Here is a 14,245-nt window from a genome sequence, read left to right as displayed (position 1 = left end):
GGGATCTACCTACTGAGGTAATATGGACCGAAGTTAGAAATAGGAAAGGAGAGGTCACGTTGTTCGGAGTTTTCTATAGGCCCCCAAAGAGTAATAGAGATGTGGAGAAAAAAATTGCAAAACAGATTATGGGTAGGTGTGGAGGTCTCACGGTAGTTGTCATGGGTGACTTTAACTTTCCAAATATAGATTGGAACCTCTATAGGTCGAACAGTTTGGATGTGGCAGTTTTTGTAGAGTGTGTGCGGGAGGGTTTCCTGACACAATATGTGGACAGGCCGACAAGAGGGGGGGCCACATTGGATTTGGTACTGGGTAATGAACCGGGCCAAGTGTTAGGTTTGTTTGTGGGAGAGCACTTTGGAGATAGTGATCACAATTCGGTGTCTTTCACTATTGCAATGGAGAGAGATAGGGCCATACGGCAGGGCAAGGTTTATAATTGGGGGAGGGGTAATTATGGCACGATTAGGCAAGAATTAGGGAGCATAAGATGGGAACAGAAACTGTCAGGGAAAGGCACAAATGAAAAGTGGAGCTTGTTCAAGGAACAAATACTGCGTGTCCTTGATAGGTATGTCCCTGTCAGGCAGGGAGGAAATGGCCGTGTGAGGGAACCATGGTTCAGAAAAGAGGTTGAATGTCTTGTCAAGAGGAAAAAGGAAGTGTATGTAAGGATGAGAAAACAAGGTTCAGTTGGGTCGCTTGAGGGTTACAAGGTAGCAAGGAATGAGATTTTAAAAAGGGTTTAGGGGATGTTTAGCATACTGGGCTAAATCGCTGGCTTTGAAAGCAGACCAAGGCAGGCCAGCAGCACGGTTCGATTCCGGTAACAGCCTCCCTGAACAGGCGCCAGAATGTGGCGACTAGGGGCTTTTCACAGTAACTTCATTGAAGCCTACTCGTGACAATAAGCGATTTTCATTTCATTTTTCATTTCAATGAGGGGGCATGAGAAGTCCTTGGCGGGTCGGATCAAGGAAAATCCCAAGGCTTTTTACTCTTACGTGAGAAATAAAAGAATGACCAGGGTGAGGTTAGGGCCAGTCAAGGACAGCAGTGGGAACTTGTGCATGGAGTTAGAAGAAATAGGAGAGGCGTTGAATGAATACTTTTCTTCAGTGTTCACCAAGGAGAGGGGCCATGTTTTTGAGGATGAGTGTGTGATACAGGCAGGTAGGCTGGAGGAGACAGATGTTCTGAGGAAGGATGTATTAGCAATTTTGAAAAACCTGAGGGTCGACAAGTCCCCTGGGCCAGATGGGATATATCCAACGATTCTTTGGGAGGCAAGGGGTGAGATTGCAGAGCCTTTGGCTTTCATCTTTGGGTCCTCACTGTCCACGGGGATAGTGCCAGAGGACTGGAGAATGGCAAATGTTGTTCCTCTGTTCAAGAAAGGGAAAAGGGATGACCCTGGTAATTATAGGCCAGTTAGTCTTACTTCGGTGGTCGGTAAGTTAATGGAAAAGGTCCTGAAGGATAGAATCTATGACCATTTGGAAAGATGCAGCTTAATCCGGGATAGTAAACACGGATTCGTGAAGGGTAAGTCTTGCTTATGTGTAGATGAAGCGAGAGCAGTTGATGTCGTATACATGGATTTTAGTAAGGCATTTGATAAGGTTCCCCATGGTCGGCTCACATGCAAGACAGAGAGTGGTGATGGATGGAAAATTTTCAGGCTGGAGACCAGTTACCGTGGTGTACCACAGGGATCAGTGCTGGGTCCTCTGCTATTTGTGTTTTTTATCAATGACTTGGAGGAGGGGGCTGAAGGGTGGGTCAGTAAATTTGCTGATGACACCAAGATTGGCGGAGTAGTGGATGAGGTGGAGGGCTGTTGTAGGCTGCAAAGAGACATTGATAGGATGCAGAGCTTGGCCAAAAAATGGCAAATGGAGTTTAACCCTGACAGGAGCGAGGTGATTCATTTTGGTAGAAAAACTTTAATGCAGATTACAGGGTCAACGGCAGGGTTCTGAGGAATGTGGAGGAACAGAGAGATCCTGGGGTTCATGTCCACAGATCTCTGAAGGTTGTCACTCAAGTGGATAGAGCCGTGAAGAAGGCCTATAGTGTGTTCGCGTTTACTAACAGGGGGCTTGAGTTTAAGAGCCGCGAGGTTATGCTGCAACTGTACATGACCCCGTTGAGACCACATTTGGAGTATTGTGTGCAGTTCTGGTCACCTCATTATAGGAAGGATGTGGAAGCATTGGAAAGGGTGCAAAGGCGATCTACCAGGATGCTGCCTGGTTTGCAGGATAGGTCTTGAGGAAAGGTTGAGGGAGCTTGGGGTTTTCTCTTTGGAGTGGAGGAAGATGAGAGGCAACTTAATAGAGGTTTATAAGATGATGAGGGGGATAGATAGAGTGGTCATTCAGAGACTATTTCCTCAGGTGGATGTAGCTGTTACAAGGGGGCATAACTATAAGGTTCAGGGTGGGAGATATAGGAGGGATGACCGTGGTAGGCTCTATTCTCAGAGAGTAGTCAGGTTGTGGAATGGACTGCCTGCTGTGATAGTGGAGTCGGATTCTTTCGGAACTTTCAAGTGGTTATTGGATAGGCACATGGAGCACACCAGAATGACAGGGAGTGGGATAGCTTGATCTTGGTTTCGGACAATGCTCAGCACAACATCAAGGGCCGAAGGGCCTGTTCTGTGCTGTACTGTTCTATGTTCCATGTAACCACTGTTTAATCTCGCTCCCCCACACTCAGTTTAATCTGTCTCCCCCACACCCACAGTTTAATCTGTCTCCCCTACACTCTCAGATTGTTCAATCTGTTCCCCCTGTGGTGAATGTGATTCACACTATATATATTTGCCAATATCACTCCATGTATATATGTTCATTATCTACCCATTGCAAGTGCACTATCCGACCGCCAGGGGGAGTCGCTCTGGGTGTACGCGAGAGTTTGTACTGGGTGTACGCGAGAGTTTGTACTGGGCTCCTCCCTTGCTCCGCCCAGGATTCCTCCCCCTGGGACCGATGTATAAAGATCAGTGCCTTAGAGCCAGCCTGCCAGTTCACCGAAGTTCAACGACGAATAGGCTGGCTCTATTGTAAGTGTATTAAAGCCTCTGTTCAGATCCAACTACACGTGTTCGCTGAATTGATGGTTCCATCACCCCCCACCCACAAACAGTTTACTCTGTCGCCCCACACTCTCAGACAGTTTAATCTCTCTCACCCACACTCACTGACAGTTTAATCTCTCACACACTCACAATTTAATCTGTCTCCTCCATACTCTCAGGCAGTTTAATCTGACTCCCCCATACTTTCAGATAGCTTAATCTGTCTCCTCCATACTCTCAGGGAGTTTAAACTGCCTCCCACACACTCACACAGTTTAATCTCTCTCACCCGCATTTTAATCTGTCACACTCACAGACAGTTTACTCTCTCCCACATTCTTAGTCAGTCACACACACCCACATAATGACACACACCCGCATAAAGACACACACACCCGCATAAAGACACACACACCCGCATAAAGCCCCACACACCCACATAAAGCCCCACACACCCACATAAAGCCCCACACAGCCACATAAAGCCCCACACAGCCACATAAAGCCCCACACAGCCACATAAAGCCCCACACAGCCACATAAAGCCCCACACAGCCACATAAAGCCCCACACAGCCACATAAAGCCCCACACAGCCACATAAAGCCCCACACACCCACATAAAGCCCCACACACCCACATAAAGCCCCACACACCCACATAAAGCCCCACACACCCACATAAAGCCCCACACACCCACATAAAGCCCCACACACCCACATAAAGCCCCACACACCCACATAAAGCCCCACACACCCACATAAAGCCCCACACACCCACATAAAGCCCCACACAGCCACATAAAGCCCCACACACCCACATAAAGCCCCACACACCCACATAAAGCCCCACACACCCACATAAAGCCCCACACACCCACATAAAGCCCCACACACCCACATAAAGCCCCACACACCCACATAAAGCCCCACACACCCACATAAAGCCCCACACACCCACATAAAGCCCCACACACCCACATAAAGCCCCACACACCCACATAAAGCCCCACACACCCACATAAAGCCCCACAAATCCAAACCATTTAAGGACAAACACACATGCATAAGGGCACAAATACACAAACCTTCATGAAGTTACACACACTCGCATTATGACACACACATCCTCCTAAAGACACACACACATCCTCAAAGGAACAAACACACATCCTCATTAGGACACACACACATATCCTAAAAAGACACATGCCCAACCGCATAAAAGCACAATGCACACCCATCCCCCACATAAAGACACACACGTGCACTTAAAAACACACATGCATAAAGATACACACACAAGCGTAAAAACGCTTACACCCATGTAAAGACACACACCCGCGTAAAGGTACCCACACCAACTGACACATGCGCATACACACATACACACCCCCTCAAAGACACAGACATGCATCAAAGAACAGGCTCTTTGGCCCTCCAAGCCTGTACTGGTCCTGATACCAGCCTTGGCCAAAACCCTCAGCACTTCTTAGTGCCGTATCCCTCAATTCCCATCCTATCCATGTATTTGTCGAGATGCCTTTGCTGTATCCTCTGACAATCCTTAACATTATCTGCCACTCCACCACCCTTGGTGTCATAGAACATAGAACATAGAACGATACAGCGCAGTACAGGCCCTTCGGCCCTCGATGTTGCACCGACATGGAAAAAAAAACTAAAGGCCATCTAACCTACACTATGCCCTTATCATCCATATGCTTATCCAATAAATTTTTAAATGCCCTCAATGTTGGCGAGTTCACTACTGTTGCAGGTAGGGCATTCCACGGCCTCACCACTCTTTGCGTAAAAAACCCACCTCTGACCTCTGTCCTATATCTATTACCCCTCAATTTAAGGCTATGTCCCCTCGTGCTAGCCACCTCCATCCGCGGGAGAAGGCTCTCGCTGTCCACCCTATCTAACCCTCTGATCATTTTGTATGCCTCTATTAAGTCACCTCTTAACCTTCTTCTCTCTAACGAAAACAACCTCAAGTCCATCAGCCTTTCCTCATAAGATTTTCCCTCCATACCAGGCAACATCCTGGTAAATCTCCTCTGCACCCGTTCCAAAGCTTCCACGTCCTTCCTATAATGAGGCGACCAGAACTGTACGCAATACTCCAAATGCGGCCGTACCAGAGTTTGGTACAGCTGCATCATGACCTCATGGCTCCGGAACTCAATCCCTCTACCAATAAAGGCCAACACACCATAGGCCTTCTTCACAACCCTATCAACCTGGGTGGCAACTTTCAGGGATCTATGTACATGGACACCGAGATCCCTCTGCTCATCCACACTACCAAGAATTTTACCATTAGCCAAATATTCCGCATTCCTGTTATTCTTTCCAAAGTGAATCACCTCACACTTCTCCACATTAAACTCCATTTGCCACCTCTCAGCCCAGCTCTGCAGCTTATCTATGTCCCTCTGTAACCTGCAACATCCTTCCGCACTGTCTACAACTCCACCGACTTTAGTGTCGTCTGCAAATTTACTCACCCATCCTTCTGCGCCCTCCTCTAGGTCATCCGCAAACTTACTAATCAGACCAGCTACATTTTTCTCCAAATTGTTTTTGTATACTACAAATAACAGAGGCCCCAGCCTCTGTAACACCACTAATCACAAACTTCCATTTAGAAAAACACCCTTCTACCTTTTACCTTCTGTGATCGAGCTAGTTCTGTATCCATCTTGCCACCTCACCTCTGATCCTGTGTGACTTCACCTTTTGTACCAGTCTGCCATCAGGCACCTTGTTAAAGGCTTTACTGAAGTCCATGTAAACAACACCCACCACCCTCAAGCTCATAAAGACACACACACCCGCATAAAGAAACACACACACACACTCACTTAAAAACACACACAGGGCATAAAGACACACACACCCCACATAATGACACACATACCTACATTAAAACACACACACCCGCATAAGAACACACAAACTCACGTGTCCTCATAAAGGCACATACACACACTAGAATAAAGACACATATCTGCGTAGAGACACACACACACACACACACACCAACATAAAGATACACAATCGTGTAAAAACACACACACATGCCTGCATAAAGACACAGGCCACTTAAATACACATACCCGCATAAAGACACACACAAACCCCGATAAAGACACACACGCACACCCTCATAAATACACACACATATAAAGACACACACCTGCATCAAGACACACACACATAAAGACACACACACATAAAGACACACACCCATCCTCATAAAGACACATACACACATTTTCATAAAGACAAACACCACCCACATAAAGGCACACACACACGTCTGCATAAAGATACACATGCACACGTATTTAAAAACATACACACACACACACACACACATAAAGACGCAAACATACGCCAGCGTGCAGACGTACACACCTGTGTAAAGGCAAATGCACCAGCATAAAGACACACATCCATGAAATGACACACACATCAGCGTAAAGGCATATAGGCCTGCGTAAAGACACACACGCACGTAAAGAGATACAGACCAACAGAAAGGGATACAGACCAACAGAAAGAGATACAGACCAACAGAGAGAGACACACACCAACAGAAAGACACAGACACCAACAGAGTCACACACAACAGAAAGACATGCACACCATCAGAAAAGCACGCACACCAACAGCAGAAAGACACAGACACACTCAAACACACCCTTATAAAGCACACACACCTGCGTAAAGACACACACCAACAGAAAGAAACACACACCAACAGAAAGACAAGCACACGCAAGACGCACGTGCACACAATCACACCCTTATAAAGACACACATGTACGCTTAAAGACTTACACGCATGTCTGCATAAAGACACACACATACCCACGTAATGCACGCAAGCACACCCACATAAGGCCACACACACAGATGCCTTCCAAGACACACACACAAACCCACATAAAGACACAAAAAAACACACATAAAAACACACCCACATAAAGCCACACTCACATAAAGACACCCACACCCACATGACGACTCACACACACACCCACAAAGACACACACACCCACATGACGACTCACACACACACCCACAAAGACACACACACCCACATAAAGACACACACACCCACATAAAGACACACACACCCACATGACGACTCACACACCCACATGACGACTCACACACCCACATGACGACTCACACACACACCCACAAAGACACACACACCCACATAAAGACACACACCCACATGACGACTCACACACACACCCACAAAGACACACACACCCACATAAAGACACACACACCCACATAAAGACACACACCCACATAAAGACACACACACCCTCATAAAGACACACACACCCACATAAAGACACACACACCCACATAAAGACACACACCCACATAAAGCCCCACACACCCACATAAAGATACACACATCCACATAAAGATACACACACTCAGATAAAGATGCACACACCCACACAAAGCCACAAACACACACATAAAGACACACACACAAAGACACACACACCCACACAAAGACACACACCTGTGTAAAGATGCACTCCCGTGTAAAGACACACACCTGCGTAAAGACACACACCTGCGTAAAGACACACACCTGCGTAAAGACACACACCTGCGTAAAGACACACACCTGCGTAAAGACACACACCTGCGTAAAGACACACACCTGCGTAAAGACACACACCTGCGTAAAGACACACACCTGCGTAAAGACACACACCTGCGTAAAGACACACACCTGCGTAAAGACACACACCTGCGTAAAGACACACACCTGCGTAAAGACACACACCTGCGTAAAGACACACACCTGCGTAAAGACACACACCTACGTAAAGACACACACCTACGTAAAGACACACACCTACGTAAAGACACACACCTGCGTAAAGACACACACCTGCGTAAAGACACACACCTGCGTAAAGACACACACACCAACAGAGACACACACCAACAGAAAGACATGCACACCAACAAAAATATACGCACACCAACAGAAAGACACGCACATATAAGACACATGTGCACACCCAAACACACCATTATAAAGCACATACGCCGCGTAAAGACACACACCAACAGAAAGACATGCACATCAACAGAAAGACATGCACACACAAGACACGTGCTTACAAACACACCCTTATAAAGACACACACACCCGCTGAAATACTTACACGCACGTCTGCATAAAGACACACATACCCACGTAATGCACACAAGCACACCCACATAAGGCCACACACACACACATGCCCTCCAAGACACACAGACGCCAACCCACATAAGACACATACACACATAAAGATACACACCCACATAAAGACACCCACCCACAAAGACATGCACACAAAGACACCCACGTGAAGACTCATACATCCACATAAGGACTCATACATTCACATAAAGACACAAACACCCACATAAAAACACACACACCCACATGAAGTCACACCCACCCACATGAACACACATCCACATAAAGAAACAAACATCCACATTACAGGACTCCCTCACCCTCCACTCCTCACATTACAGGACTCCCTCACACTCCACTCCTCACATTACAGGACTCCCTCACCCTCCACTCCTCACATTACAGGACTCCCTCACCCTCCACTCCTCACATTACAGGACTCCCTCACCCTCCACTCCTCACATTACAGGACGCCCTCACCCTCCACTCCTCACATTACAGGACGCCCTCACCCTCCACTCCTCACATTACAGGACTCCCTCACACTCCACTCCTCACATTACAGGACTCCCTCACACTCCACTCCTCACATTACAGGACTCCCTCACACTCCACTCCTCACATTACAGGACTCCCTCACACTCCACTCCTCACATTACAGGACTCCCTCACCCTCCACTCCTCACATTACAGGACTCCCCCACCCTCCACTCCTCACATTACAGGACTCCCTCACCCTCCACTCCTCACATTACAGGACTCCCTCACCCTCCACTCCTCACATTACAGGACTCCCTCACCCTCCACTCCTCACAGTACAGGACTCCCTCACCCTCCACTCCTCACATTACAGGACTCCCCCACCCTCCACTCCTCACATTACAGGACTCCCTCACACTCCACTCCTCACATTACAGGACTCCCTCACCCTCCACTCCTGACATTCCAGGACTCCCTCACACTCCACTCCTTACATTCCAGGACTCCCTCACTCTTCACATTACAGCTGCTGGTGACACTTTGATTACCTTTCCTCTTTAGCTCACTATGGCACTGGTCACACACTCTGACCATCTTGTCTTTCAGATATTTGAGTGGATATTTGTTCTTGGAACAGGCCCGACATACAACCTGCAAGATAAAGACAAAAGACAAAAGAATGTGAGTGCAACTGTACCAAACTCATACACCACAGTCTCATCTCCAACCTCCCTGAACGTGTTATCGCATCCCAAATCCATGTCTATATATTCCCAAACTCCGTATTTGAATCCCTCAAATCCAGCTTCTGCCCTGCCACAATACTGAAACAGCTCTTATCAAAGTCTCAAATGACAACCCACATTGACTGTGAGAAAGGGGAATGACGTCAATGGCAGGAGCCAAAGATAATGGGCGGGATTCTCCATCCCGCATACCCGTTTTCTGGTGCAGCGCGTCCCCGCTGGCAGGGGGATTCTCTGTCCCGGCAGCTGGCCAATGGGGTTTCCCATTGTGGGCACCCTCACACTATTGGGAGGATGCAGACGACAGAGAATCCAGCCCAATGGTTTCAATCTTCCTAACATTTAAGGTTGTCGGACAGGAGGGAATTACACAGATAGGCCATGGTGAGGTTACTCATGACTGACATGGTGAGAGGTCTGAAGCTGGATAAATTCCTGGATCAGATGGACCACACCCCAGGTTCTAAAAGAGATAGCTGAGGAGATTGTGGAGGCATTGGTGGTGATCTTTCACGAATCACCAGAGGCAGGGAGGATCCCAGAGGACTGGAAAACAGTAATTGTAACACCACTGTTTAAGATAGGAGGGAGGCAGAAGACGGGAAATTATAGGCCGGTTAGCCTGACTTTGGTCATTGGTAAGGTTTTAGAGTCCATTATTAAAGATGAGATTGCGGAGTACTTTGAAGTGCTTGATAAAATAGGACTGAGTCAGCACAGCTTTGTCAAGGGGAGGTCATGTCTGACAAATCTGTTAGAGTTCCTTGAGGAGGTAACAAGGAAATTAGACAATGGAGAACAATGGACGTGATCTATTTAGATTTCCAGAAGGCTTTGACAAGGTGCCGTATAGGAGGCTGTTAAATAAGTTAAAAGTCCATGGTGTTAAGGGCAAGATACTGGCATGGATAGAGGATTGGCTGACTGGCAGAAAGCAGAGTGGGGATAAAGGGGTCTTTTACAGGATGCCAGCCGGTGACTAATGGTGTGCCTCAGGGGTCTGTGCTGGGACCACAACTTTTCACAATAGACATTAATGTATATTGATTAATGAAGAAGGAACTGAGGGCACTGTTGCTAAGTTTTCTAAGTTATGCAGAGGGACAAGTAGTATTGAGGAAGCAGGAGGACTGCAGAAGGACGTGGACAGGTTAGGAGAGTGGGCAATGAAGTGGCAGATGGAAAAGTGTGAGGCTACGCACTTCACTAGGAAGAATAGAGGCATAGATTGCTTTCTAAATGGAAAAAGGCTTTGGAAATTAGAAGCACAAAGGGACTTGGGAGTCCTTGGGCGGGATTCTCCGACCCCCGCCGGGTCGGAGAATCGCCCGGGGCCGACGTCAATCCTGCCCCCGCCGTGTCCCGAATTCTCCGCCACCAGAGATTCGGCGGGGGCGGGAATCAAGTCGCACCGGTTTGCAGGCCCCCCGCGGTGATTCTCCGGCCCGCGATGGGCCGAAGTCCCGCCGCTGTCAACCCTCTCCCGCCGGCATGGATTAAACCACCTACCTTACCGGCGGGAGCAGGCGGCGTGGGCGGGCGCCGGGGTCCTGGGGGGGGGCGATCTGACCCCGGGGGGTGCCCCCATGGTGGCCTGGCCCGCGATCGGGGCCCACCGATTGGCGGGCGGGCCTGTGCCGTGGGGGCACTCTTTTTCTTCCGCCTTCGCCATGGTCTTCACCATGGCGGAGGTGGAAGAGACCCCCTCCCCTGCGCATGCGCTGGGATGACATCAGCAGCCGCTGACGCGCCGGCGCATGTGCGGACTTACGCCGGCCGGCGAAGTCCTTTCGGCCCCGGCTGGCATGGCGCCAAAGGCCGTTCACATCAGCCGGCAGAGCGGGAACCACTCCGGCGCGGGCCTAGCCCCTCAATGTGAGGGCTTGGCCCCTAAAGGTGCGGAGACTTCCGCACCTTTTGGGGCGGCCCGACACTGGAGTGGTTCACGCCACTCCAACACGCCAGGACCCTCTGCCCGCCGGGTAGGGTAGAAGCCCGGCCCTTGTTCACGATTCTCTTAAGGTTAACATGCAGGTTCAGTCAGCAGTTAGGAAGGCAAATGCAGTATTGGCATTCATGTCGAGAGGGTCAGACCCCATTTGGAGTACTGGGCCCCGTATCGAAGAAAGAATGTGCTGGCCTTGGAAAGGATCCAGAGGAGGTTCACAAGAGTGATTGCTGGAATGAAGAGCTTGTCATATGAGGAGCAGTTGAGGACTCAGGGTCTATACTCATTGAGAGTTTAGAAGGATGAGGGGGTATCTTATTGAAACTTACAGAATACTGGAGGCCTGGATAGAGTGGATCTGGAGAGAATGTTTCCACTTGAGGAAAAACTAGAAGCAGAGGACACAATCTCAGTGGTTATGGGAGAAAGCAGGAGAATGGGGGATGAGAAAAATATCAGCCATGATTGAATGGCGGAGCAGACTCGATGGGTTGAGTCGTCTAATTCTGCTCCTATGTCTTATGGTCTTCAGGACCAGAGCATCCTTCTTCAGACCCTCTTTGTGCAAGAATACTAACAATTTGCAGTTTGTAAGACTGTGAAGGAAGACTACTAAACCAGAAGAGTGATAATAATGACAAGTAAGTATTTTTATGTTAAAACAAACCTTAATTTAAACACAGAATCAGTCACATTAGCAACATAATAATAGCTTTCTAATTAACAGTTAAAACAGATCTTAATTAAAAGGAAAACTCTTAGGCCGGATTCACAGATCAACCAGCCACGTGCATTTCGGCGGCAGAGGCAGCCCTCCAGCGGGACTTTCTGGTTCCTCCGTTCTCAACAGAATTTCATGTTGACTGCACCTCTCGTCGCCTCTTGTCCGCCACTTGCCCGTGGTGTTCTTGCAGTGAGCGGGTTGGAAGAATCCAGCCCATATAAATAAAGTTAACAATCAGGGTTACTTGCTTCTCTATGAATACCTTTACAGAGAGAGCCTTTCACGAACAATCTGAAAATCCTTCTGTCTTGTCAGGCTAAAATTCTATGCCAGACTGTAAAACTACAAACAGACGTAACTCCGTCCATTAATCTATATCCCAAGCATAAGGCCTTCTCCAGACCTCATACTAAGATGCCCCATGATCTGATTAACTGGGTTCTACCTCAGCATAATCCTTAATAAACTATCTGCACCCCAGGAAACTTCCCAAACGTAAACAATGTTCCATTAGTCATCTCTCTGTAAATAAATACATGGATAAAATCAATGATTACCTCACCTTTACAACCCCTTAATCACAGCTTTAGCAGACATTCTGCCTGTATGTATTTTAAACCAAGGTTTTTAGTAACATTAGTACAACAAATATATATAAAACAATTTTTGTACATTCATCACACTATCCATTGCTGTTCAGCTGGGTCAGGCCCCTGTCAACGGGCTCCATTCTTATCTGTCAATCATAGCCAGAGAATCACCTGCAATGGCTTCTCTCCCTGATCCTATACCGTTACCTCTTGTCTTCTGCCGGGTCTATCCTATTTATGGGCAACACGGTAGCATAAGTGGATAGCACTGTAGCTTCACAGCGCCAGGGTGCTGGGTCACTGTCTGTGCGGAGTCTGCACGTCCTCCCCATGTGTGTGGGGGTTTCCTCCGGGTGCTCCGGTTTCCTCCCACAGTCCAAAGTCGTACAGGTTAGCTGAATTGGCCATGAAAAATTGCCCTTAGTGACCAAAATGGTTGGGAGGGGTTATTGGGTTGCGGGGATCGGGTGGAAGTGATGGCTTAAGTGGGTCAGTGCAGACTCGATGGGCCGAATGGCCTCCTTCTGCACTGTATGTTCTATGTTCTATTTATACACCGCCCCTATGTGACATCATCTGAAAACATCGTGTCAGTTTTCACATATACATTGATGACATGGAGTTCCATCTCAGCACCACCTCTGTCAACTCTGCCAATCTATCTGAATTGTTACAATGCATGTCTGCCAGCAGATACTGAATTAACAAATAACTCCTCCAGCTAAATGTTGAGAAGATTGGAACCATTCCCGTACCAGCCTCCCAGAACAGGCGCCGGATATAGAACATAGAACATAGAACGATACAGCGCAGTACATAGAACATAGAACATAGAACGATACAGCGCAGTACAGGCCCTTCGGCCCTCGATGTTGCACCGACATGGAAAAAATCTAAAGGCCATCTAACCTACACTATGCCCTTATCATCCATATGCTTATCCAATACATTTTTAAATGCCCTCAATGTTGGCGTGTTCACTACTGTTGCAGGTAGGGCATTCCATGGCCTCACCACTCTTTGCGTAAAAAACCTACCTCTGACCTCTATCCTATATCTATTACCCCTCAATTTAAGGCTATGTCCCCTCGTGCTATCCACCTCCATCCGCGGGAGAAGGCTCTCGCTGTCCACCCTATCTAACCCTCTGATCATTTTGTATGCCTCTATTAAGTCACCTCTTAACCTTCTTCTCTCTAACGAAAACAACCTCAAGTCCATCAGCCTTTCCTCATAAGATTTTCCCTCCATACCAGGCAACATCCTGGTAAATCTCCTCTGCACCCGTTCCAAAGCTTCCACGTCCTTCCTAAAATGAGGCGACCTGAACTGTACGCAATACTCCAAATGCGGCCGTACTAGAGTTTTGTACAACTGCAACATGACCTCATGGCTCCGGAACTCAATCCCTCCACCAATAAAGGCC

At 48.0% G+C, this 14,245-nt stretch overlaps 1 protein-coding gene across 2 annotated transcripts in view; it reads right to left on the bottom strand.

Annotated features, from left to right (window-relative positions):
- Positions 1–14,245, bottom strand: part of LOC119973207 — a 296,257-nt gene that overhangs the window by 43,602 nt on the left and 238,410 nt on the right. For both annotated transcript variants that reach the window (XM_038810862.1, XM_038810864.1), the window contains one exon: positions 9,360–9,462. In XM_038810862.1, coding sequence (XP_038666790.1) covers positions 9,360–9,462 — 103 coding nt within the window. The remainder of the gene's footprint in view (positions 1–9,359; positions 9,463–14,245) is intronic.

This window comes from Scyliorhinus canicula, chromosome 11, assembly GCF_902713615.1.
Source record: "Scyliorhinus canicula chromosome 11, sScyCan1.1, whole genome shotgun sequence".
Taxonomy (NCBI): domain Eukaryota; kingdom Metazoa; phylum Chordata; class Chondrichthyes; order Carcharhiniformes; family Scyliorhinidae; genus Scyliorhinus; species Scyliorhinus canicula.
This window is presented reverse-complemented; position numbering and strand designations above follow the sequence as displayed.